Source organism: Pangasianodon hypophthalmus, chromosome 10, assembly GCF_027358585.1.
Source record: "Pangasianodon hypophthalmus isolate fPanHyp1 chromosome 10, fPanHyp1.pri, whole genome shotgun sequence".
NCBI classification, from domain to species: Eukaryota; Metazoa; Chordata; class Actinopteri; order Siluriformes; family Pangasiidae; genus Pangasianodon; species Pangasianodon hypophthalmus.
The window spans coordinates 18,494,115-18,520,736 of NC_069719.1; the positions used below are offsets into that span (position 1 = coordinate 18,494,115).

Genomic DNA, 26,622 nt, shown 5'->3' on the forward strand with positions numbered 1-26,622 from the left:
CATCATGCTATGGGGCTGCTTCTCTTCACCTGGCACTGGGGCTCTAGTCAAGATAGAGGGAATCATGAATAGCTCCAAATACCAATCCATTTTGGCACAGAAAATGCAGGCCTCTCTTAGACAGCAGAAGATGAAGAAAAATTTCACCTTCCAGCAAGATAATGACCCAAAGCACAAATCAGAGTCAACAAAGGAATGGCAGAAGAAGATCAGTGTTTTGGAATGGCCCAGTTAGAGCCCAGATCATAATCCTATTGAAAACTTGTAGAATGATTTGAAGAGGGCTGTGTACAGGAAATCCCCTTACAATTTGATAGTTCTGGAGCATATTGCAAGGAAGAGTGGAATAAAATTTCCCAAATCAAGATGTGGTAGATTTGGTAGATGCTTACCCAAAAAAGTGCTATATTACAAGCAAAATGTGCTTTAACAAAGTATTAGCTACACATGTGCAACCAGGTTATTGTTAGATTTGTCATTTTCTTTTTTTCCCCTAAAACCTTTCTTTTTATTTTTCACTTGAATTTTCCTGGTTGCAATATTACATTAAAGGTGGAAAAAGAACTGACATTTTTTTTAAATCTTGGTTTAAATTATTTTTATATCACAAAAACCTGCAATTTTGAAAAGGGTATGTATTCAGGTGGTAAAAATGACTACACTGTTGGACTGCATTTCTTATTGTTACAGTGTCTGTAGCAGTGAATAGCTTTTTTTCCAAATCAGCACAAAAGAGGCTTCAGGTAGGGCCTTTTACAAAAAAAAAAAAAAACCTAGCGTTTAAGCCGCATTACTCAAGTAAAATAGTTAAGTAACAGCCCTAAATTTGGCAACTTAATAGTAACTGTAAATATAATTATGTAAGAATTTAATTTTATCTTTAAAATATTCTTAAATAATTATAATTTCCCTTGCCATAGAAATTGAATTTGAAGAGTCTGTTTATTTTTAGACTGAAGAATCCATCATGGCAGACACGCCATGTTATGCCACGTTTAAAATTAAGTGGTGTAGCACAAGTCAAATTAAAATAAAACTTTAAAAAAAAAATATATATAAATTTAATCTGTGTTGGTGCAATCTAGCCATTATTTTCTCTCAGTCACAAACTGATAGAATGGAGTACTGTATTTCCCTTTCGATACTACACTCGTACTGCGTCGCTAGACGCTATGGGGGAAAACTCCTTTTTCTCCAATGACTGATGCCTTTACAATCACGCAGTGAAACTGCACGGCCATTGGATCGTGCAGTGCAATAAAGCGAACCAATGGCTTGGCAGCAGAACTGCACGTGCCTATGGCAAGGAGGCCCGCCAGAATGGGCAGAGCCATCTGGCTATATAAGCATGCATTGCGCCATAGGATCTGAGATCAATTCTCCTACAGCGACAAAGATCTTCTCTTCACTGAGCTACGAGACTGAAGCCGCTCGCCGTTGACACGCCTCGCTGCGGACAAGAGCTACTCGCCTGCGCTGTCCTGCTGTTCCCGCCGAGCTTTGAGCCGCCTTCAGCATCCGGCGCAGATACTAGCTCGTCCCCTGCCGCCATCCGGCGAGCTAAAAAAGAGCTAAAAGAGCTAAAAGAGACTTTTTTCTCTAAAAGAGCTTTTTTCCTCTAAAAGAGCAAAGTGGCGTTGTTACAAATGCCGCACCGTCATTGCAGCACATGCAGAACCGTCCTGCACGCTGATGACGGCCACTCAGAGTGCGTTTCCTGCCTGGGCAGACCCCATGCAGAAGCCACTATGATGGAGATGGAATGTTCACACTGCGTGAACATGAGTCTCTCCTCTCTGCACGCTCGGATCGCTTTCTTTTCTGAGCTCACGCCGGCTCAGACCCCACGTGCCTTGCTTTCGCCGTGCAGAGAGGATTCTCCCGTCCTCTTTGAGCGCCTGGACCAGAGTCCCTTGGCTGATGCGAGCCACATGGTTACGTTTGGCGCGATCGAACAAACTGCTAGATGACAGCATGTCTCTAGTAGCGTCAGACGTAGAGGATATTTTGGGCTCTTCCTTCGACCCCGCCCCTCTGCCGTCTACGGATCCCAGCATCACCAAGACGGGGATGGATGCCGGGCTCTTCAGCGTCCTCTCTAAAGCGGTGGAAGAGCTGCTATTAGAGTGGTCCATGCCAGAGGAGCCCATTCAGAGCCGTCTGGACGAAAGGTTCCTGCCGGGGCGCTGTCAGGCCCCTCGTCAGCGAGCCGCACCTTTTTTTTCCAGAGGTCCATGATGAGCTCACGAAGTCGTGGCGCGCTCCCTACTCAGCTCGCCTTCGCACATCTGTTTCATCCGCGTTCTCCACGGTCGACGGCACGGACGAAAAGGGCTATGAGAGACTACCTCCGCTGGATGAGTTAGTGGCCGCACACCTGTGCCCGCCCACTGCCATCGGATGGAGAGCGAAGGTCGCGCACCCCTCGAAACCATGCAGGACAACGTCTGCCCTTGCTGGAGGAGCTTACTCCTCCGCTGGACAAGGTTCCTTTCCTCGACTTTCCGGTTTCTCCCACGAGGCTGTTCGGACCCGCCGTCGAAGGGTTTGCTGAGCGTTTTACTGCTGCACAGAAGTCATCCCAGGCATTGCGACACTTTTTGCCGATGCGCTCAAGCTCTGTGAGTGTCACCAGTCGCCCCAAACCTGCTCCAACGCAGCAGCCGGCTAGACCCGCGCTTGGGCCTGCTCAGGCTACTGAAAAGCCTGAGCCTCCGCAGCGCTCCTGCTCGGCCAGACGCCACTCATTTCTGAGACGCCAAGGACCCCGGCCCAAGCTGACGCTGGATCCTGCACCTCGGGCGTCGTCCTGATCTACCAGACAGGAAGAGGAAGGGGCGAAATCTCGCCATCGCCCGACCACCCCCAAACGATCTCTGTTATGCCCCCAAGCACCCCGTTCTGTTCTGGGTGCCGGTGGCAGTGTGTTTGTAAATGTTGTTGTGGACAGTGGGCCCGTTCTGAAAGCGCCCACACAAGCAGCCGCTGTTATAGCGAGAAAAATAAAACACAAACATTTTCAGACAGAGAGCAAATTTCCTCTTCCACTTATAACGAGTGTCAGGTCCCCTCATGGCGATGTGCCACTCGAACCAATCCAACCCCTCGCCACACGGGCAGAGACCTGGCAGGCCATCCCCGGAGTGTCAGATTGGGTTTTGGGGATTATAAAATGAGGTTACTCACTCCAGTTCGCTCGAAGACCCCCGCGATTCAGCGGTGTGGTTCCCGGTGTGGTTACATGGTTACACGGTCCTACCCTTTGGACTGTCCCTGGCTCCTCGCACTTTTATGAAGTGCATAGATGTGGCTCTTTCCCCTCTGAGACAGAAAGGAATCCGCATTCTGTGTTACCTCGTATCAGGGTGACCCAGGCCTGCGTAGCGGCTCTGGCCCCCTGGAAGGACCCAATGGTTCAAACAGGGCATAACCATGGGCATTGTTCACAGAAGGAAGGTTGTCTCGACGGATGTTTCCAACACGGGTTGGGGAGCTCTGTGCTAGGGCAAACCAGCATTTGGCTCCTGGTCGGTTGCAGAAGGTCGGCTACACATCAACTGCCTCAAGATGACAGCAGTATGTCGAGCCCTTCAGACCTTCTTGCCGGACCTGAAGGGGCATCACATGCTAGTCTTCTCAGACAGCATGACAGTGGTCGTCTATATAAATTGCCAAGCCGGGCTCTCCTCGAAATGCCATTTCGAGATGGTAAAATGCCTCTTGGAGTGGGCACATCTCAATCTGCAGTCGTTGAGGGCAGCACATGTCCCTAGCATGCTGAACCAAGGAGCAGACATGCTATCTCGGAGCAACGTCCCCTCAGAAGAGTGGATGCTCCACCCACAGATAGTTCAAAAAATCTGTGAGGTCTTTGGCAAGGCAGAGGTCAACCTCTTAGCATCAAACGACAACTCTCACTGCCCGATGTATTTTTCGAAGAGCAAGAATGCGTTGGCCCACGATTGGCCCAACCTCCTCCTGTATGCTTTCCCCCCGATCGCTAAGGTAATCAGACGAATCAGGGACCACAAACGCAGAGACCTCCTAGTGGCCCCGCTCTGGAGAAACCAACTTTGGTTCTCAGAGCTATCTCAGTTCTCTCAGGCGAACAGGACAATTTGGCACCCCCAACCTGAGTTGTGGGCGTTGCACCTTTGGGCTCTTGACGGGAATCAGTAGATCTCCCTGAAAGTGTCCTAAATACTATATCACAGGCTATAGCCCCGTCCACGAGACACCTCTATGCCCTTAAATGGTCGGTCTTCTCTGCCTGGTGCACAACCCGCGGCGAAGTCACTATTTCCTGCAACATATCAGTGATATTGTCCTTTCTACAAGAGCTGTTGGACAAGGGCCGCTCCCCTTCCACACTCAAGGTGGCAGCAATAGCAGCTTCCCATGCTCCTATAGCAGGACAGTCTGTGGGCCAGAACAACCTAGTTGTTCATTTCCTGAGGGGTTCCAGGAGGCTTAATCAGCCCTGGCCCCCTACCGTCCCTGCGTGGGACCTTCCCACAGTCATGAGGGCCCTCAAGGGGTCCCCTTTCGAGCCGCTACAGTCTGTGACCCTAAAAACCCTATCGTTAAAGACCGCCCTGCTACTGGCGTTAGCATCAGTCAAACGAGTAGGTGACTTACAGGTGCTCTCGGTGAGCCCTGCCTGCCTCGAGTTTGGGCCTAACGACTCCAAGGTCGTCCTAAAGCCAAGGCATGGTTACGTTCCTAAGGTGCTCTACACCCCGTTTAGAGCACAGGTTATCACTCTCTCTGCGCTTCCTCCATCGGAGGAAGACCCGAAGTTGAACCTTCTCTGCCCTGTCAGGGTGCCAAGAGTCTACATCGAGCGTTCCGCTCCATTCAGGCAGTCAGAACAACTCTTTGCGTGCTTTGGCTGCCGCACCAAAGGGTCTACGGTCACAAAGCAGAGAATTTCTCAATGGCTAGTTGACGCTGTTGCGCTGGCATACGCCTCCCTGAGCCTCCAAAGCCCCATAGGAGTTAGAGCCCATTCCACTCAGGGCATGGCCTCATCTTGGGCATGGTCTAGTGGGGTGTCCATGGCAGACATTTCGCCAGGTTCACCAGGTTCTATAGCCTGGACATTCCGGCCTTGCAGGCTCAGATCCTATCTGCCTGAGGGGCACGCGCCTGTTTATGACAGGCATATTCCTTGTGCGTTCTTGGCCCTTTCTAAAGTGCTGAGAAGACACAGGATTATTTTGGAATGCTTATCCTAGGCTGGGCTGACCTTGGTGAGTTCAGCCCTCATGCCTCCTGCGGGTTTCACCCTTCTTAAACTGGTCCCTCTGAGCCTTATTGCTCAAGGCAGGTTCATGCCAATCGTTCCACTTTCATGGCACAGCGTGATAGTATTGATTTCCCATAGCATCTAGCGAAGCAGTACGAGTGTAGTATCGAAAGGGAACGTACTCGGTTACTAACGTAACCTCAGTTCCCTGAGATACGGTAACGAGTACTGCGTTGCAGGCCGTGCCATGACGTTGCACAACTCAGAGTCATCACTTCAGTCGATTTGACCTGAGATCCTATGGCACAATGCCCGCTTATATAGCCAGATGGCTCCGCCCATTCTGGCGGGCCTCCTTGCCATAGGCACGTGCAGTTCCACTGCCGAGCCATTGGCTCGCTCTATTGAACTGCATGAACCAATGGCCGTGCAGTTTCACTGCGTGATTGTAAAGGCTTCAGTCATCAGAGAAAAAGGAGTTTTCCCCTATAGCGTCTAGTGACGCAGTACTCGTTCCCGTATCTCAGGGAACCGAGGATACGTTAGTACGATTGTGCAAGAGCAGGACCAGGTTAGTTAACCAGCATTAAACAACTGGACCAACATGGAATCTAATTATCAGACTCAAAAAACAAAATCAGCAGAGAAACTAATGGCATTTTTACCATTTGTCCTGATTGTTTGGATGTTAGTGGTCCACATCATGAGACTTTTTTTCTTCATTTACACCCCGAGGAGCCACAGAGACCAGCAGATCATTTATTGAAAAATGAAAAACATCTGATCATTGCATGTTGAATTATAAGTAATTATTAGAATGATTTATCTGAAATAATCCTGAAATATAAGAAATCCCTAAGAAAAGTGTCATTTTAATTCCAAAGAAACAGAGAAAGACAGTCACTAAGAGCCAAATCCAGAGTTGACACCTTAAGTTCCAAAGATATATGAGTATTTACGTTGGGAAAGTTCTGAGTATATAGATTGGTGTTACTCAAGTGCTGAATTTTTCCAAGCACAACATTTAGATTATTAAAATTACCTGTGTAGTTCATGCCTCCAGTGTTACCAGATTTCTTAAAACGTGTACTTGGACGAAGTAAATACACATAAGAACTAAAGCATGTCATTTGATGGAAATATTATAAAGGCATTATAAACAATAAATTGTGGGCATAATTTTATGAATTTTAAAAACACAGACGAGCAAACTGAAGTACATTGTGTGCTTTCGACAATTTCATGACTTTGATTTAGTATCTCATAGCCACATTAATATAAACTTAGCACACAAAACTTTTACAAACAGATAATAATTCTATAATAATATAAAACATTACGAAGAATAATAGTAAATAAAAACAGAAGAAATCATAAAAATAGAGTTAAAAATAAATAAAAATTTTTATTTATTTAAATGTTCATTTATAATTAACATTATTAACAATTTAATTTACATTTTTTCTTGCAATTTCCTCTTTTTTTTTTCCTTTTTAAAAATTTTTTGTTTAGAGATTGTCACAATTTTTTTTATTTCTAGTCAGAGTCTAAGGAATCACTGATTCAAAGCACATCACAGGAGAGGGTTTGGCCTACATGTCTGTTAATCCCAGTAAATCATGTGTGGCCCAGGGGTGTGTCTAGAGCGTTAAGGGGATCAGCCCCCCCAACTTGATTTTTTTTTTCAAGCTGTCTAAAATGCCCTAAAATGTTTTCAGATTGGAGTCTTCCTGGTTTAATCATGGCAAACCCTTATCAGTGAAAATCGGGATTAGCTGATGTATAAGAAGAGCAGTAAATTAATTTGGTTTCTGTCAGACTGATGTTACTACAGTAAAGGTACATTAATCAATTTATTTTCTATAATAAGGCTGAAACAGTACAATTGAACAAAGTACAACTTCTTGTTCTTCCTTACAAAATCCACATAACAAACATAATTATCAGTAATCTGGTTTTAAATGTAGAGTACCAGTGGAAAGCCACTGTCTAAACTGACTGCCATCAACATTACTGCTTTACCTGGGTAAAATGAACAACAAGAAAATAGATATAAATAAATACAAGTTTACAAAATATGGAAAGTTTTATTTGTTTATGTGGAATGGATTTTGAATGCTAACTAGCACTACCTACTTCACATTTACCATACCAGCTAGAAAGGCAATGCTATCAGTCTATACAAGTTTTTTGTCTCATGTTTAGTGGATGTGAAATCATACAGCGACACTACAGTGGTGCACTGAGGACAACTTTGTGACAATTAGAAATAAAACACATAAAAACAGGTACAACATTCCCATAGGAGGGTATGAGAGCACTTCTTACCACCTCAGTGTACACAACGAATCTGCACTGCTCTACAATGTCTGATTTGGAGACAAAGAGTTTAAAATGTGATTGATTTAATAAGCACAGTGTCTGTCCTGGGGACTAAAAATGATTGATTGAAACATAATGAGCAGGGCTGGTGTCATATGAAAGCTACTGAAGCTCTTTAATAATGGATCTGGAGTTTTCGTGCACTTCATAAATGTAGATGATTCTCGTTTTGCAATGGCACAGATCACGTGACCAGTGCTCTCTCTCTCTCTCTCTCTCTCTCTGCCTGAAGCCTGAAAAAATAAAATGAAATAATATTAATACCAAAATGATAATTGCAAAACGATCAGGGGCTTGATGCAAAATACTGTCATATTAGCTTAAGTGTTAAAGTGTTAAAAAGACTATGTTTAGATCAAAGTAGATCAAAGTAGATCGAATAGGTAGACTTATAAGTGTATGTACTTATAACTGTATTTTAGTTGCAGTATAAGCAGCAAGTGTATATATACAGTACTGTGCAAAAGTCTTAGGCACATGCAAATAAACGCCGTAAAGCAAAGATGCTTTTAAAAATAATTAAATGTTTCCATATTAAATAAATCTCAGATAAAGAGCATTAAACAGTAATAAAATAAAAGTCAATATTTGGTATGACAACCCTTTTTAAAAATGCATCAGTAATCTCAGGTATAATTTGCACAGATTTATAAGGAAATTGGCTTGTAGGTTTTACTGAGCATCTTGGAGAATCTGCCACAGTTTTTCTGGAGACTTTGACTGTCGCACTGGCTTCTGTTTTTGCAGGTAAAACCTGGCAGGCTTCATTATTTATTTTGTCTGAAAAATGGTCTGTTATGCACCGATCAGCCATAACATCAAAACCACTGACAGGTGAAGTGAATAACATGGATGAACATTCAGTTCTCTTCCAAGTTGATGTGTTGGAAGCAGGAAAAATGGGCAAAGATAAGAATCTGAGTGACTTTGTCAAGGACCGAATTGTGATGGCTAGAAGACTGGGTCAAAGCATCTCCAAAACAACAGGTCTTGTTGTGTGTTCCTGGTATGCAGTGGTTAGTACTTACCAAAAGTGGTCCAAGGAAAGACAACCGGTGAACCGGCAACAGGGTCATGTAAGCCCAAGGCTCACTGATGCATGCATATTGCTGTAAAAGTTAATGCTGGCTATGATAGAAAGGCATCAGAACACACAGTGCATCGTAGCTTGCCGCGTATGGGGCTGCGTAGATGCAGACCGGTCAGAATGTCCATGCCGATCCCTGTCCACCACCGAAAGTGCCTACAATAAGCACGTGAGCATGAGAACTGGACCACGGAGCAATGGAAGAAGGTGGCCTGGTCTGATGAATCACATTTTCTTTTACATCATGTGGACGGCCGAGTGAGTGCGCGTCGCTTACATGGGGAAGAGATGGCACCAGCATGCACTATGGGAAGAGCCGGCAGAGGCAATGTTATGCTCTGGACAATGTTCTGCTGGGAAACCTTGGGTCCTGGCATTCATGTGGATGTTACTTTAACATGTACCACCTACCTAAACATTGTTGCAGACCAAATACACTCCTTCATGGCAACCGTATTCCCTAATAGCAGTGGCCTCTTTCAGCAGGGTAATGTGCCCTGCCACACTGCAAAAATTGTACAGGAATGGAGTGACAAACATGACAAAGAGTTCAATGTGTTGACTTGGCCTCCAAATTCCCCAGATTTCAACCCAATTGAGCATTTGTGAAATGTGCTGGACAAACCTTGCAACTTACAAGACATAAAGGAGCTGCTGCTAATGTCTTGGTGCCAGATACCACTGCACACCTTCAGAGATCTTGTGGAATCCATGCCTCGATGGGTCAGAGCTGTTTTGACAGCACAAGGGGGACTTACACAATATTATGGCTGATCGGTGTATAAAACCAGACTTTCGCAAAACTGGAGCACTGTAATTAGCACTGTAATTAGTGTGGTGTCAGTGCTTGCACTGAGAACATTATTTAAAAAAAAAAGCAAGTCTCATGCCAGCCTGCATGGCTAAAAATAATCTTGTACGAGAACGATTGTAGGTATCTTAGGAATTTTGAACCAAAGTTGGTTGAAAATACCTGGCAGATTTTGAGTGTTACACCCTGAGTTTTTCCGGTCCACCCACTTCAGCACACACGCTTTCATTTCTGACCACGAAAATAGCAACTGAACACAAACAGAAGAAACTGGCTCACACTCAACCAAATATGAAATATACCAATGTTATAGCAGCAAGTTATGCTTGCATATGCACAAAAGTAGAGCCTGGTGCTGTTCCTTTTCAAGCTGTTCAAGCTGTGGTGTTTAATGCTGAATTGCTTACATACACAGGTGTAGAAATATTAAAATAAAAAGGTATATATATATATATATATATATATATATATATATATATATATATATCAGATTCATCTGGATTACTTACAAAGATTGTTCTAGCCAGTATTTTTTATTGCAAACCAATAGGATCTTAAAGTAAATGTTCAAAGTGAAAATGTACTTTTCAGCAGATCTTTTGCTGCAATATGTCATGTCAATGCCGAAATCGGCATTAAACTATAGTTCCCAGAACACAGCGAGGCCTACAAACATGGCCGCTGAGAACTACAACACACAGCCATCACAGACTCATTCATGGCCACCTCATTATTGATCACATTCACCTAGACTCAATTACACAAACATACTACTTAAGAACTCTAAGTTCACACACTCATTGCGAGGTATACACTCTGTGTTCACATACTTGTTGATACCCAGCCTTTGTATAGTGTTACGGTGTTATTCTGGTTTTAATCCCTGTTCTGGTTTTCTGGTTTTGATTTTTTTAATGCCTTGCCTCATATATGTTGTTTGCTGATTGCCTGACCATTACCTGTTTCCTTTTCCTGATTTTTGCTCTATGTATTGGATTTGTTTGCAAGCTCAATAAAGCACTATTGCACCTGCACCTGTGTCTGTATCTGCCGCCTGTACCTCGCATCTTGCTGTCAGTCAAGCTCCTACCACTGCGTACGCCTAAAAGACCATTGCCACACATAGCCATTGACATCATCATAGCAAAACGGTCATCATGGTGATTGTCAACCGATTTTCCAAGTCACTACATCTGGTACCTCTCCCTAGCTTGCTATCAGCCTTCGAAACAGCCGAACTAGTGTTCAGCGAAGTGTTTACGTACTTTGGCATCCTTGAAGACATAGTGAGTGACCGGGGAGCCCAATTCACATCTCAAGTTTGGGGAGGATTCATGGAAAAAACTTGCCTCAGTGAGCCTGACATCAGGCTAACATCCCCAAGTGGAGAGGGCAAACCAGGAGATTGGGAGCTTCTTGCGTACCTTCTGTACCAACAACCAGGAGAACTGGGCACAGTTCCTCCCATTGGCAGTGTACACGCCAATTCCCTCAAGCATTCAGCAACCAAGCTCACACCTCTCCCATGGGTCCTGGGGTACCAGCCACCCCTGCTTCCATGGAACACCAACACCATGGATTCACCTGCTGTAGACAGCTGGTTCCAGCGGAGTGAGCAGCTGTGGGAACAAGCTCACTAACAACTAGAGCACACTGCCCAAGTCCGCAGACAGACGTCACAGAGAGACACCAAATTACAAACGAGGTGATTGGGTATGACTCTCGACCAGAGTCCTTCAGGTCACTGAAGGTTGTAGAAAGTTGGCACATTACTATATTGGCCCTATCAAAGTTCTCCAACACATAAACGACGTCACATACAAGCTTGACCTACCATGCCACAGCCACCTAGCCCCTTCATGTCTCCCCCATTAAACCAGTCACTCCAGGTCCTGTCGCATAGGGCACTCCCCCTCCACCCCCCAGCACTCCTGGACACTGAAGACGAGCCAGCTTATGCTGTCATGGAAATCCAATACTCACAGTGCAGAGAGGATAAATTGCAGTACCTTATTGAATGCGGGGGCTATGGACCCAAGGAGAGATGTTGGGTCCCCTACTTTGGAATTCCCCTACCAGGAATTCCATGCATGCCACTCGAATCACCCAGGCCCACAACCTAGGGGGAGACCTAGAAGGAATCCCACTCCCAGAGGTAGCGCTTCGGAGGGGGGGTTCGGAGAGGGGTTCGGAGAGGGGTTATGGGTTCTGTCTCAGTGTTCACATACTTGTTGATACCAAGCCTTTATTAGTATATTGCTACATTGTTATTCTGGTTTTGATTCTTACCTAGTATATATGTTGTTTGCTGATTGCCTGATCTTTGCCTGTTTCCTCTTCCTGATTTTTGCTCTATGTATTGGATTTGTTTGCAAGCTCAATAAAGCACTATTGTACCTGCAAGTGCGTCCATATCTGCTGCCTGACACAAAAGCAGCTTTACGGGCTGGTGGGGTAAGTTTCTACCAGCTTTGCATACTGTTTGGGGGTGATTTTCACTGATTCTTCCTGGCAGATTTGCTCCAGGTTCTTCAGGTTAGTTGGATATTGTTTGATGACTGCAATTTTCAAACAGCTGTATTGTAAGATGCTTTAGATAAGCATCTGCCAAGTGATTGAATGTAATTGCAGAGTCAGGCTTTGACTTTGCTTAAAAAAACAACACTACACAGTTAGAAAATTTTAATCAGTAAATCAGTAAATAAAGTGTGCCAGTGATCTAATCGGAGGAGGTTTCTGAAATAACGTCACTTCATGCTTTTGCTTTTCAAGGTAAAATAATTAAATATTTTCATTTACTAAATCACAGATGATCTCTTGCCTTTCACTTCACTTGGCAGTTCAGCAACCTGAATTAGCCTCTGAGACATTTGGAGAGGCACTTAACCATGATGAAAGATACAGACCCATATCTGTGGCACTGCTCCAGGCCTGGGGAGATTCCAAGTGCTGCTTAAATCCCATATCGTCACCTATCTAGCAGCACAAACAGCGGGCCAAAACAAAGCTTGGCCTTTGATACAGTGCATGTGCAGATTTGTTTATGTAGCCCTCTTAATAATAAAGCCTTGTCAGATAACTCTTTGACAGGTCAGTACTGTATATATTTATATGGCACCTGAGCATGGAGGTTGCTGGTATTTTATGCATATTTGCCTATGTTCTTTCCCTGGTCTTGCCCTAACCTGAAATAGAAAACATTCCTGTTATTCTATTCTATTCTATTCTCTTAATCTCTTTATGTGTCAGCATGTTTTCATATGTGTAGATCGTATGTGCAAATGAAATTGTAATGAAGGTTGTTCTGTTACAGTTTGTTACTATTGTACTGCCTCCAGAAATCAAATTAAGTAGCAAATTATCCCAGAATATATGAGTGATGGGCTCTCTGTCCATTAAGTTTGTAACTTCACTTTGCAGAGCTGGATGAATAACTTAATATTATAAATCATTTTTAATTTCTGCTCTGTTTCAGATAATGACTGCGTATATTCCAACAGCTCAGGGCAAAACATACTCATATTCTGGTGCTGGAAATATTTGTCACAGCTGTAGTTATATAATTGATTTGGCAAATATATTTCCTTTACAATTTTACAAACAGATTTTTCTAATTTGACTGAAATGTTCTTCAATAACATGCTTTATTGAATAAATAGATGCAAACAAATATCACTTGCACAACTGAGTTGTGTTTGGAGTCACTGAATAAATAAGTGAATAGCAAGGTCATAAACTTTGACATGCAGCAATGACTTGCAAAAATGCTACAGTACTTGTTGAAAAATAAACTTATACTAATGAAGGGAGGTCGTGGCGATAAATCAGTTTTTGTGACCATTATCTATTGGGTCATTGTAATTTTCAGGTGACTATGCTCAAGTCAGTTACTGACGTAACATGAGACTAAGCCCCCATTACTCTGTTTTATATTTCAAACTGATCTTCTTTAGCCATCCATACAGAGGAACACACGTCTAATGGGAGGCTATAACATAACTCAACAAATATTGCGTTCCCTGTAACAGCCTTGCTAATCAGATTACACTCTATGCAGAGTTAAGGTTTCCAATGCTGTAGACCCCTTTGGTGTTTTTTGCAACCTGCTTGCAAAAACGCCTGAGTAGCCTAATGCTGATGCTACTTGGTTATGATCTGGCTTAAGAATCTATCAAAAAAAATTATTTAGGAAGCAGATTGACATTAGATAAAATGTTGTCCACTTCTTATTACGGATTATCAGTAAAAGACAGAGGCTGCTATTTGGCTAAACCAACAGTTTCACATGGTGTAACTTCAGAAATTCCTTATGTCTTTGTTAGTAACTAAATGATCCTAACCAGTGGCCTAGAGCGCTGGACAGAGACAGAGCCCTAGGATCAATTAGCCCTCCTTATTGCCTGTAAATACGCCTGTCTTCTGTTGACTTGGAAAGGTGTCCGATTTGATCGCATGCAGTAAAAACTAATGTGTTTATAATCACTTCTGATTCTGACATCCAACAGTGCAGCTGTTAAAAAACTTAAAAAAACCTTAAAAATTCTGGCTTACTATTAAAAATCATCATAGTCTCCTGCTATGTTTTTGCAACCAGGAGGCACAGCTGCTGTCACAGTGACATGTTTCACTCAAGGGTTTATTTCTAATAAGAATGTATTTAAACATATTTGAAAAATGTAAAATACAAAAGAGAAAATATTTTATTGTCTCCTAGAAGCAAGCACTAATATGTCTAACATTCTTCATATATTGCTGAACATCTTTGTCATGTTATTGGTCACACAATTCAATAAAGAGTTATATGTGATATTATAAGCCAGTGGATATCAACTACAGTCATGGAGGATCCACTGCTAGGTAGGGATTTAATTTTTTCTTTGATCACAACACTCCTTATTAATGAAGGGCTTAGCTGATAAATTATTTAGCTACTCAGTGGAATGTCTGGAGTAGGAAAGACATAGCCTACTGCAGTTAAAGCATTCTAAAAAATGTTGGATTAAATGTAACACAATTCGAGTCATTTCAGTGCTGGGTTAATACATAACAAAACTCGGTTGCTTTAACTATCCAAAAATTTGTTCATTATGACTCATTTTTAACCTTATTTCTGATTTGTTCAAAATATTTAAGATTATTTACAGTATGAAAAAGATAAGAGATTTTTAAATATATTTTAATTAAAAAAAAAACAGTTGAAGCTTGCTTTTACTCTTGTGGAATGTACTTTTATGTAATTTCATTTTCTAGATGTGTGTTAGCTTCTTGCTGTTTTGACCTTGGCCTGTGTTTTGTGTATCTGACATGAATTTTTCTTAACCATGTCCCCCTGTGTTTCAACTACAGCCATGTTCTAATGAAAAAAAATAAATAAATCAGTAAATCAATAAATTGACCTGCACATATGTACACCTACTACAGACTCCGGTTTATATATATATATATATATATATATATATATATATATATATATATATATATGTGTGTGTATATATATGTATATATATGTATGTATATAAGCATTATCTTCATATATAGTGTATAGTGTAACAGTAGCTCATTTGAAGTAGATTTAACCATCATTGTTCTCCCTGATTCTGCTCTTGATCCTCACTTTCAGGACAATCTAATTTTACCTTAATAAAACCTCTGAATTATAAATGTACTAAAGTCAATTTAACACTAACACATGAGAGACTCCTGTCATATTTTAAAGTAATTAGTCTGTGCTGTGCGTGTAACATGGGGGAAGGGCCTGGGCTTGCAATGATTAAAGATCTTTTGAGACTTCTGATTTCCTTTGACATCAGAATAGCTGTTTTCAATAAAAAAAAATTCCAGTGAATTTTTCAATATTTTACTTTTACCTTGATACCTATTACCAAGCAACAAAACTTGGAAATAGAAGTATTAAAGATAAAAAACCACAATCCAAAGAGCATAAACGATAAACAGTCCAAGGTCATGCACAAAAAGCACTTAACTTCTAGATCCATTGGTTAATCAGTAAATGTGGTCAACATGACAGGCCAGTCAGAGCACACGACAGACACAAGATTACTAGAACCAGAGGATAAATCAAAGAATCAAGAAAAACAAGAAGTGTAGCAAGGGTCATACACAGAAAAGTAATCAGAAATAAAGGAACAGAAGTCACACAAATAAGTAGGTTATCAGCAAAGCTTCACACTTGGCCCAAGTTTCCATGTGATTTATATATACACTCTACAAACAGGAAGTCCCTGTTACAATTGGAAAAGAAAAGCACTAGAATTCAGGGGAGGCTGCCGTCTGGTGGTGTGGCAGTGAAGTGTTCCTAATAGACATGACATTTTCTCTGTGAAAAATGGAAAATCTATAAAGTAGTTAGAGAACAATTTGTACTAAAATAGCACAATATGTTTATTTAAGATCATTTCAAGACAGGCCAGAGAGTGTATATTTCAAAATTGATAACTGAAAACTTAAAAGAGTTTTCAGTTATCAGTGTTGAAAAGTACACTCACTGAGCACTTTATTAGGAACACCTGTACACCCACTCATTCATGCAATTATCTAATCAGCCAATCGTGTGGCAGAAGTGCAATGCATAAAATCATGCAGATACAGGCCAGCAACTTTGGGTAATGTTCATATCAACCATCAGAATGGGGGAAAAATGTGATCTCACTGATTCTGACCGTGGCATAATTGTTGGTGCCAGACAGGCTGATTTGAGTCTTTCTATAACTGCTGATCTCCTGAGATTTTCACAGACAACAGTCTCTAGAGTTTACTCAGAATGATGCAATAAAGAAAAAACATCTAGTGAGCAGCAGTTCTTCGGACAGAAACACCTTGTTGATGAGAGAGGTCAACGGAGAATGGCTAGACTGGTTTGAGCTGACAAAGGCTAAAGTAACTCAGATAACCACTCAGATAACAGCAGAACCTTGTTGGGTTCCACTTCTGTCAGCCAAGAACAGAAAGCTGAGGCTGCAGTGGGCACAGACTCACCAAAACTGGACAGTTGAAAATTGGAAAAACATAGCCTGGTCTGATGAATCTCAATTTCTGCTGAGGCACACAGAGGGTAGGGTCAGAATTTGGCACCAACAGCATGAATCCATGGACCCAGCGTGCCTTGTGTCAATAGTCCAGGCTGGTGGAGGTGATGTAATGGTGTGGGGAATGTTTTCTTGGCACACTTTGGGCTTGTTAATCATTGCTTGAATGCCACAGCCTATTTCGGTATTGTTGCTATTTCAGTATCATGTGCATCCCTAAAGTGGCCACAATTTATCCATCTTCTAAAGGCTACCTCCATCATGATAATGCACCATGTCACAAGCAAAACTCATCTCAAACGGCTTTCATGAACACAACAATGAGTTCATTGTTCTTCAGTGTCTTTCCCAGTCACCGGATCTGAATCCAGTGGAACACCTTTTGGATGTGGTAGTGTGTTTTCCTTATATTAATGCACCAATAGATGGCACTCAAGTTTCCTGGTTGTAGTTAAGCATAGATAAGGGAAGAGATGTTGCAATGCTAGTTCCAAGCACTCATTAAAATTCTTAAAAGGATGGTTCTTCTGCATTCCCTGTCTACTTAAGATACAGCACCATCCACCTCAAGGTTTGATGTTTTGTGCATGCTAAGATGCTTTTCTGCTCACCACGGCTGTAAAAAGTGAGTTACTACACAATTCCTGACAGCTCGAACCTGGCCGAATCTGGCCATTTTCCTCTGACCTCTCTTATCAACAAGGCATTTCCACCCATAGAACTGTTGCTCAATCAATGTTTTGTTTTTTGCACCATTCTGTGTAAACTCTAGAGACTGTGTGTGAAAATCCCAGGAGATCAGCAGTTTCTGAAATAGTCAAACCAGCCTATCTGGCCTCAACAACCATGCCATGGTTAAAGTCACAGAGATCGAACTTTTCCACATTCTGATGTTTGATGTGAACATTAACTGAAGCTCTTGACCTGTATCTGCTTGATTTTATGCATTGTGCTGCTGCCACATGATTTATGCAGTTTTCTAATCAGCCAATACGCAGGTGTACATGTGTTCCTATTAAAGTGGATGGTGAGTGTATATGTTGTATTTGGTGTGTTGGTGATCACAGTGATACTGTACTGAATATTAAGAATTTTCGTAAGGCCTCTGGAAAGATTCACTGTCATTTTTTCTGTCTCTAAAACAGTATAGGTCCAGGAGCTCCTATACTGGCCAGTCTGTGCCAGTGATCCTGTCTGCAGTCCTGACTCTCCTCTGTAACCTGATTTTGTCATGTTGGGTGGCTGAGCCAAATTAAATAGTGATGGATGTGCAGAGGACTCAATCAAATTTCATGACCCTTGAATTTTTGTCCAGAGAGCAAATGTAATCTGTGGTTAAAATAATTAATTCACAGACCATAATGAAAATTTTCTTTAGTAAATGAGCAAATCATTACTTGCTTCATTCAAAATAAATAAAACACAGTGAAATGATGTGGGTTGGTTAATTCAGAGTCCAACATCATGTCAATTAAACATCTCAAAATTTACACTGAATCTTTTTTATTCATCTAGTGCATGACAACCAAAACTGAACACAATTGTCTATGGCTGGCAGTGGTTGAACAGTAATAACTCATAAAGGAGAGATGACCAGTAGTTTAAATCATACCAAAAAAAAAAAAAAATTAATCAGTAAGGTGTCTGGTTGAGATTAATCTAAATAAAGCTTGCACATCCATGACTACTGGTCACAAGGCCAAATGTCAAATATTGATAGTGATGTATCAAATGACAGGGGTGTGGTTGTAGTGACACCCCCTCAACCCTCACAGTGTGAGTAATGACATGTTCAGTCAGTGACTCAACCAGTAAGAGACCCACATAATCTGTCCATTCAGTCCTGATCAATAAGGCAGCACAAGTGCTTTCTCGTGTGGCATGATGAAAACACAGTAACATGGAAAACACTGCTGAGGCCACTTCTAAGAAATGGAAAGATAATTAAGTAAATACATTATTTCATTTGGCGCATACTTCATAACCTGATAATGATGTGCACCAGAACAAACAAATAAATAAATAAGCATATTGGTAAGTAATTATGTGGAATATGTGATTGTCCTGCAGTACTGGAAATTGTCACAACCAATTTACTAATTCACAAAGCCTTCATTCAGTTGTAGATTGAAATTTGCCTAGTTACTGCTTGTGTCTACTTGCGAAGCCTACAGGTAACAGGTAATGGTAATGCTGCACATGAGTTCCGGAGAATACTGTCTTATACTTGTACCTGCGCTAATAAAGCATTAGAAGTTGGTAATGAACATTTTAAGACCAAAATGGGTTTGAATCACGCTCCTTTTTCAATAAATCAGTCTCCTGAAAGTGGATCCAAATTGGGAATAACCCGACCATTCCAATACAGCACTTTGTACACTGTATTTTTTTAATTTTAATAAAAAGCAATTTAGGTTAGGTAATGCCACAGTAACTTTCAAGGACCTGTAGAGCTTTTTGGTGACCATTGTTTTTATCACTGTTTCTGTATTTAGATATAATTGTATTCATATCTTCATTCACATGATCTTCACAACTGGTATTTGATTAGCAACAAAGGGAGAATCTGCACATTTTAGGCTTTAGTGCTTATAGAAAATACAAAAAGAATAACAAAAAAATGAAAAGGCCCTGCAATGAGCTGGTGTCCCATCCAGGATGTGTTCCTCCTGCACACTCAGGGTTCCCAGGAAAGGCTCTGGATCCACTGCAACCCTGACCAGGAAAAAGTGCTTTATTGAAGGTAAAAGAATGAAATGATCCACATTAAATGATAAACAAGGCAGATAAATGCTCATATGATAATGCTTAAATGACATAAAGTTAGCTAAAACAGCTCAATAAAATGATATAAGAAGCCCAAACAATCCTTCTAGGACCTTTTAGTTCAGTTACTCATTACCTTTCATTTAATCAAAGACTGTCTATTACTTCCACTTTGCATGTTAACTGTTTTGCTGTATGAAAGATAAATACTGATAATAAATGCTCATTCATACTTTGACTGACTACTTTGTGATTGGTGCTCAAAGGACTTCTCAGTAATAGCACTTACTACAACCACTGTGTTTATCTGTGGCTCTGTGTGTGACTGGACATGTTTTTATATCTTGGTGGGGACCAAATGTTCCCACAAGAATAGGAATATCAGACAGCTCTGACCTTCTGGGAACAAATGGTTGGTCTCCACCAGGAAAATCTTTATATAAAAACTTTAGCTTTTATTTAATTAACTAACTAACTAACAGAGCCAGAATCCTTCCTTCTGGTTCCCAAGGTTCAAGCCAGGTTTACACTGTACGATATTTGGCCCAATTTTGTTGTAGTAGGCACAATCGTACATCATAAAGGATAATCTTTGCTTGTGAGTTGAGATCGGTGGTCTTAGAATGCATAATGGGACATGCTCATTGCCGGTTGATTTAGTGCCACTGCGACCAAAGACAGGCAACAACAAGATTCTGGCAGTTTGTTCAATTGCGGCAACAGACAGAATGTCTCTAAAGGTCTCATCACACATCACCAGGCCACAAAGGGACCAGACATGAAAAGAAATAGGTGATGAATTACAGCTTCCAGGTGTGTAGCTAGCCAATTAGCACGCAAAAGCTCTGTTCATAGACTTTACTTACTATTATGACAACGTGAATCTATTTTTATGCTTCCCAGTTAAAGAGCTACAAGCCTTTGCTTGTAATGAAGTAATTATCTTCACTGTTTAATCTGACATGAAGATCATGTTATGGCACGGTCTGTTACAGAATTCTTATTGGGATCATCTTGTACAGTGTAACAAGTAATAATCAAAGTAAAAGACTGCTGGACTCACACAGTGTAAAACCAGCTTTAGATTGAGGTTAGATTTAAGTGTAGCTATAATTAGCTACATTAATAACTATGTCAATAGATCACAAGTTGCCACAGCCATCCATGGCTGGGAGTCTAAGAAAGCAAAATTGGCCACGCTCTCTCGGTGGGAGAGACGGCATATTTCTCCGTCTCTCAACTGTAGCCAATCATGGGAATCTGTGAGTTCATGCATATGGAAGAGGGTGGATAGTGCTTTCCTCCTTGTGTGTTACACCACCCTGTGATGCAGCATAAGCAGTAGTTTGAAAAGATGTGGTTGGCTGGTTTCACCTGTCTCAGAGGTAGCACGTGTGAGCCTTCACACTCCTGGGTTGGTAGGGAGAAAATCAGTGAAATAAAAATAATAATAAAATAACTCATAAGGATAGTAAGACAAATGTGTGCGTATAGTTGTTCTTCTCTCTACACTAAATGTTGTATTTGTTTTTGGTACATATGTAGAAACATGTTTGCAGCAATTGTATCACTGTCAGTTCCTCTAACAGCTATATACCATATAGATCTACAGTAGGCTATGATCTAGTAGGCTAAATCTATTGTGTTCTGAAGGCATGAGCTTAGAGAATGAGGTTATTTTCATTCTACCCTGTTATTAACAGAGTTTAGTGTGGAGCTGAGGCAAACAACTGCAGAGATAAACACTATTTTCTTTGCCATACGTAATAGAACCCTGACACACTAGTCCACTCATAACCAGAGCATGTTCTTATCTTATAATTGGGAGGTCAATGCCACCTATTAAGCACAATCTTGGATGTGGCGTCCTGAAAGGGAGCAAATACGGTCATAAAGTGATATCTCTTTTAGGTCAATGATCACACTCTAGTCATGCACCCTGAACATGGAATAATGTTCAAATAAAAATATGACTAAACTAGATTAAGAAATCTGCTACATGGCTTCATTCTACATCATTTTCCAATAATGTTGCACTGACAAATGATGTTATGATTGGAAATTGTATTGAGAGGAAAACTCTTGGCAGATCTCTCAGATGGAGTGATATGGAATGAAACAGATAAATAAATGAACACTTATGGCTGAGGAAACATCAAAAACAAAAGGATACATATGAGAAACAGATGGCTGAGGATCATTAGCAATTAGTAATCACCCCTCAGGGCTGTCACTTTAATGTGTACTAAATGGGAGTTTAAATATGTGAAGCAAGACTAATGAACCTAACAAAAGTTCTCTGCTTACTTATAGGTAGGTAAGTCTGAAGACAATGTACAGTAATAAATGACATTGGCTCAGCTGGCTACACTGTTCTCATGATCAATCCAGGTGTCCTTTAAGATTTTAAAATAAAGGTCATTTTAAGAAAAAAAAAAATATTTTAGGAACTGGTAATATAGTGCCTTGATGTCCAGTTGTCCTGTTGCAGAAATGTGTGACATCTTGGTTCCATGAAAGCCAGTTTACACTCATATATATTTACATTCAGTGGTTACTCTTTCAGTAAACTTCAATAAATTACTACAACTATAATGTAAATAAATCTATCGCAGATAAGGCATTTCTTAATCAGACTGATCGGAAAAGACAACAGCAACATAGAGAAAGACTACAGGAAGAAACCAGTCATTTTCACTTATGGTTTATTTGAAGCATGATACTGTTTTACGGTCATCTTTAAAATGGAGGACAAATGCCACCAATATTGGACTGCACTGAAATGGAACAGACATTGTAAGACATGATAGTCACCTTGTAGTTACTTTACTGATACTGTGAGACACTCCAGTATATATAATTTCATTGTCATATAAGCTTTCATTGTCATATGATCTTACCATCAGAAAAACAATTCATATTTTGAAACAGAAAATGTTTAAAAGTCTATTTTCTGTGTCATTCCTGACACAATACTGCCACACAATGGTGAATAAATATAGCCATCAGTACAGTATTTACTTCCTAAATAACATGATAATTCCACAAACTGTCACTATACTTTTTCACAAATGAATTAAAAGTGACCTACAGCCAGCTTTGAGGATTTTGTGCTATAAATTAGAACAGCCATACTTTAAAACATTACACTGTGTAAGACATTACAAGAGGAAATACTAGAGATTTCGAATTTTGAATTGAAATGTGTAAACACAACATTGCTTAATAACAAGTAATAGACCGCAATTTGTTTTAAAAAAAAAAAGGGAAAGGGGGGACTAAATTATATGTTGCAAGACACTGTATAATTGATCACTAACTTTCTAAACACCAGCTTGTCATGTCCTATAAGTACATAGCATCCTCAGGTCCTCAACAGAACTGTGTCACTGTCTGTATTAAGTAATTTTTCAGTGATTAAATACTTATCAGTACTATGAAATGTTCAAAAAATAACCAGTGATCTACATGATCTAGATGATCTACAGCAGCACAAATCTCTGTGTTCTTTGTAGGCAATCTTGTTTTTAAAAACATTATTTCCTTCAGAATTCAAAATCTATAAATATGCAAATTGAAAAAAAAAACAGTCCTACCCCTTTTTCCTGTAAACCAGTAGTATTAAAGTAATTATTAAATATTAAAACATTTTCTGACAGAATAACATTCACATTAGATTTTTCAGTGGGATTTTCATTTCTTCAAAGAGTGCAGCAAAACTTCTGTAGTAAAAATTTCCAGCTCTAACCAGCCTGAGCACAATTTCTCCAAACAGGTCTAGTCTTTTTTTTTTTCCATTATACAGTAAACTTTATGGCAACTTTTGTACTTCTAAAAGTTACCATAAACTTTATAATTATAAAAACAAACAAAACTACCCATTCCCACTAGCTATTCCCAACTAAATTATAGTAGACTTGAACATCTATTATTGACCTGAGATGATTAACGGATGAAATCATATGTACAGATTAGGTTACTGGCACTAGGTGAAAAGTCACATGCTTGACTCATCATTATTCTCTGTCTTTAGGTTGCTTAGATCATAATCAAAGAAAAAGCTACCAAGCCTGAATCCTTCTAGGATAACTCTTTGGGATATCAGTTGTGAAAAGTCTGCCTCGTGTCCACCCCTTTCTCCTTCTCAACACAGAAGACCAGTCTGAATAAATTCACGAGTATTGTTTAAGATTGTCATGCATATAAGCCACGACAGATTTAAAAAAAAAAAAAAAAAAAACTTCTTAAAAAAAAAAAAAAGATTTAAAAAAAATTCTTATTAGCTTCAACTGTACATCATCATGGTGTTTATAGGAAAAAAGGAGTACACCTTTTTTAAGAGAATAAGTATCTAAACCAGTTTAAATAGTCAGTTTACTTCATGCATGACAGGACTTATGCTCAATTATGAGCAATTATGTTCAGACCTGCAGGTGTCTAAGATGGAGAAGAGCAATTTATAACACTTGAGTGACTGCCACAGTACATCAGGATTATTGAAGAATCAATCATATCCAAAGAGCTACAGAAATTCCTTACATTCTGGCAAGCATCGTACCTTAAAACATCATAAAATATTGAGAGGGGGTTGGTTCACTATCAAAGGTTTTTGTACCATCATGCTCTGGGCCTTGTCCTCTGGATCTCAGGCACCAGCGTGGTAGCTGCACTCAGAGGCCCGGAGTATGACGCGCTGAAACTCTGTAGTCCAGCGACCAGACACTTCCAAGTGAAGCGAAGAGCTTTTCCAAAGTTCTGAGCAAGAGAGAAAGACAGAGACAGAGAGGGGTCATTAAATGTTAGGTTAATTCCTGCAAAAGACAACAAAGCTCATTTAATAATTTTACAACCAGTTGAAGTATGTGAAAGATTGAATGTGTAGGTGCCCAAAGTGTAAAAAAGGCTTAGAAGGATTTCCAGATTCAAAGAATGTAAGAATCAGCACGAACATGCAAATTGTAAATGCTCCTTGTACCATACGTACCACATCCATACCCCTACAACTGTAGTGCTGTAGGTATTATTAGCATTTAGCCAGCCATCTAGTTAATGGCTAGTCAACAAGCTCACATCTTACTTTTGCCAAGGGTGGTCTTATTTAATATGATCATACACTATACGGCCAAAAGTTTGTAGACACCTGACCACCACACTCATATGTTCTCATCCCATTCACAGGGTTTTCCATTAGATTTTGGAACATGACTGTGGGGATCTGTGTTCATTCAGCCACAAGAACATTAATGGGGTCAGGCATTGATGTCAGGTGAGGAGGCCTGGCATGCAGTCAATGTTCCAATTCATCCCAAAGGCGTTCAGTGGGATTGAGGTCAGGGTTCTGTGCAGGTCACTCAAGTTCTTCCACTCCACCCTTGGCAAACCATGTCTTCATGGAGCTCGCTTTGTGTTCAAGCCCCTTAGTGAAGGTTAATTGTAAAGCTACAACATACAAAGACATTCTAGACAACAGTGTACTTCCAACTTTGTGGCAACATTTTGGGGAAGGTATACATATGGGTGTGATGGTCAGGTGTCCACAAACATTTGGCCATAGAGTGTATACTGAGCAATTACAGATGCCCAATGTGTCAAAATATACAATAACAACCAATGGTTTGTTGCATTAGCTAACTTAAAATACATGTTCTCATATACGAGTTCTCCAAGATGGGTCCAAATTGAGTTGCTGTCAAGTCACAAACTTGGTTCATAAGGAGCACTGCCGAATCATTTTATATGGAAGTACTACAATACGGAAAAACATATAAAATATTATATGATTAGCGTGGCACAGTAGGGCAAGATCTCTAGTTCGACCCTGAGCTCAGGTTGCCGAGTTTCGGTGCATGTCCTCCCCAAGACGGCATGGGTTTCCTCTGGGTTCTCCATTTAAAGTCATTTTATTTTATTGTATATTCTTTCTTTCTTTCTTTCTTTAATTACATTTGATGTAGTTTGCAAAATTTTATGGTCTAATGTGGTTCTGAAGTATTTCTTTTTATTATTATTATTATTATTATTATTATTATTTTGTTTTTAAGCCCCAATAAACCCATCTCATTTGGCAGTAGTGGTGACACTTATACTTACATACATGTTAAATCAAATCTATTAATCAAAGCTAAAATATTAATAATCCTGTCTGGAGTTCTGAATAATCATATGTATTATACGTCATGTCAGTGGTATGGTGTGCAATTAACACTGCCTTGTTAGAAAATCCTCTAAAGTCATATATGGGGTTTGTTGTGATTAAGGGGAGAAATTTAGTTTTATCTTTAATTTTGTTTATTAAATTATTTATTATATTATTTTTTATTTTATTATTAAATTGAATAATTGTTACATTTTATATTAAAATTATTTATTAAACCAGAAAATTAAAAATTATTTATTAAACCAGAATATAGCCAGAAAAATAGCCAAATCACAGAGACATTTTGATAATAATTTGGGGCCTCCTCTTAGTGCTGCTGTCCCAACTATGGCAGACATTTCCTTCACGTGACTTTAAGACCAAACAGCCTGAGGACTTAGAGGGAAATACTATTAAAAAAGTTATACAACACATCCAAACTTTAACAAAAAGTGCACATACTTTCCTGAACCTCTTATATTTCTCCTGTTTTTCCCTGTGGTCTTCTTCTGTGGCTGTATCCGAGGCTCTGTCCTCCTCCAGAGGCTCGTATTTGTCCTGCAGCACAGTGAAATGCACTTGTTTGGATGATTTCTCTTTGCGGCCAGTGGACTTCGCGCGCTGCTGGTTCTGCGGCTCGCGCTCACACACACACAGCTCTGAGGAAAACTCCTCACACTTCGCTCCCACAGACTTTCCCTCAACACAGCTGATGATTTTCGATTTGTCCTCCTTTTTGTTTTCCCACTTCTGTTTGGATTTACGAAGTTTCCTCCGGGACATTTTGTGATCCAGCTGAAACAACTCCTGGCCTGTCACTTTTACTGACGTAATTAACTAAATATACGCGCATGCGCAATGCAGGGAAGCTTTAACAGGGATTTGTGAAGGAGACAAAACAACAAAAATGAGATGCAGGAATAAAAACTGGTGAAAATAAAATCTAGCTGTTTTGGGGATATCTAGTATACCATGTGGACCTTCATTTGTCACATGTACATAATTAATAGATAGCTAAATATGAATGGGCATAAACCTAATTAAATATGAACACCATCTCCAAATATTCATCTTCCTGGTCATGGTCATGGTGCATCCAGTCCATTGCAGTGCACCATACACATACATTCACACTTATTCATCTAT

General features: G+C 40.4%; 1 protein-coding gene across 1 annotated transcript; it reads right to left on the minus strand.

Annotated features, from left to right (window-relative positions):
• Positions 1-22,596: 22,596 nt before the first annotated feature.
• c10h1orf115 (chromosome 10 C1orf115 homolog) lies at positions 22,597-26,315 on the minus strand. Its single transcript, XM_026933766.3, has 2 exons — positions 25,939-26,315; positions 22,597-24,095 (listed from the first exon to the last, which is right to left on the minus strand). Exons 1-2 carry the CDS (start codon positions 26,257-26,259, stop codon positions 23,958-23,960), a joined length of 459 nt encoding a protein of 152 aa, XP_026789567.1. The 5' UTR covers positions 26,260-26,315; the 3' UTR covers positions 22,597-23,957.
• Between the last annotated feature and the right edge of the window lie 307 nt (positions 26,316-26,622).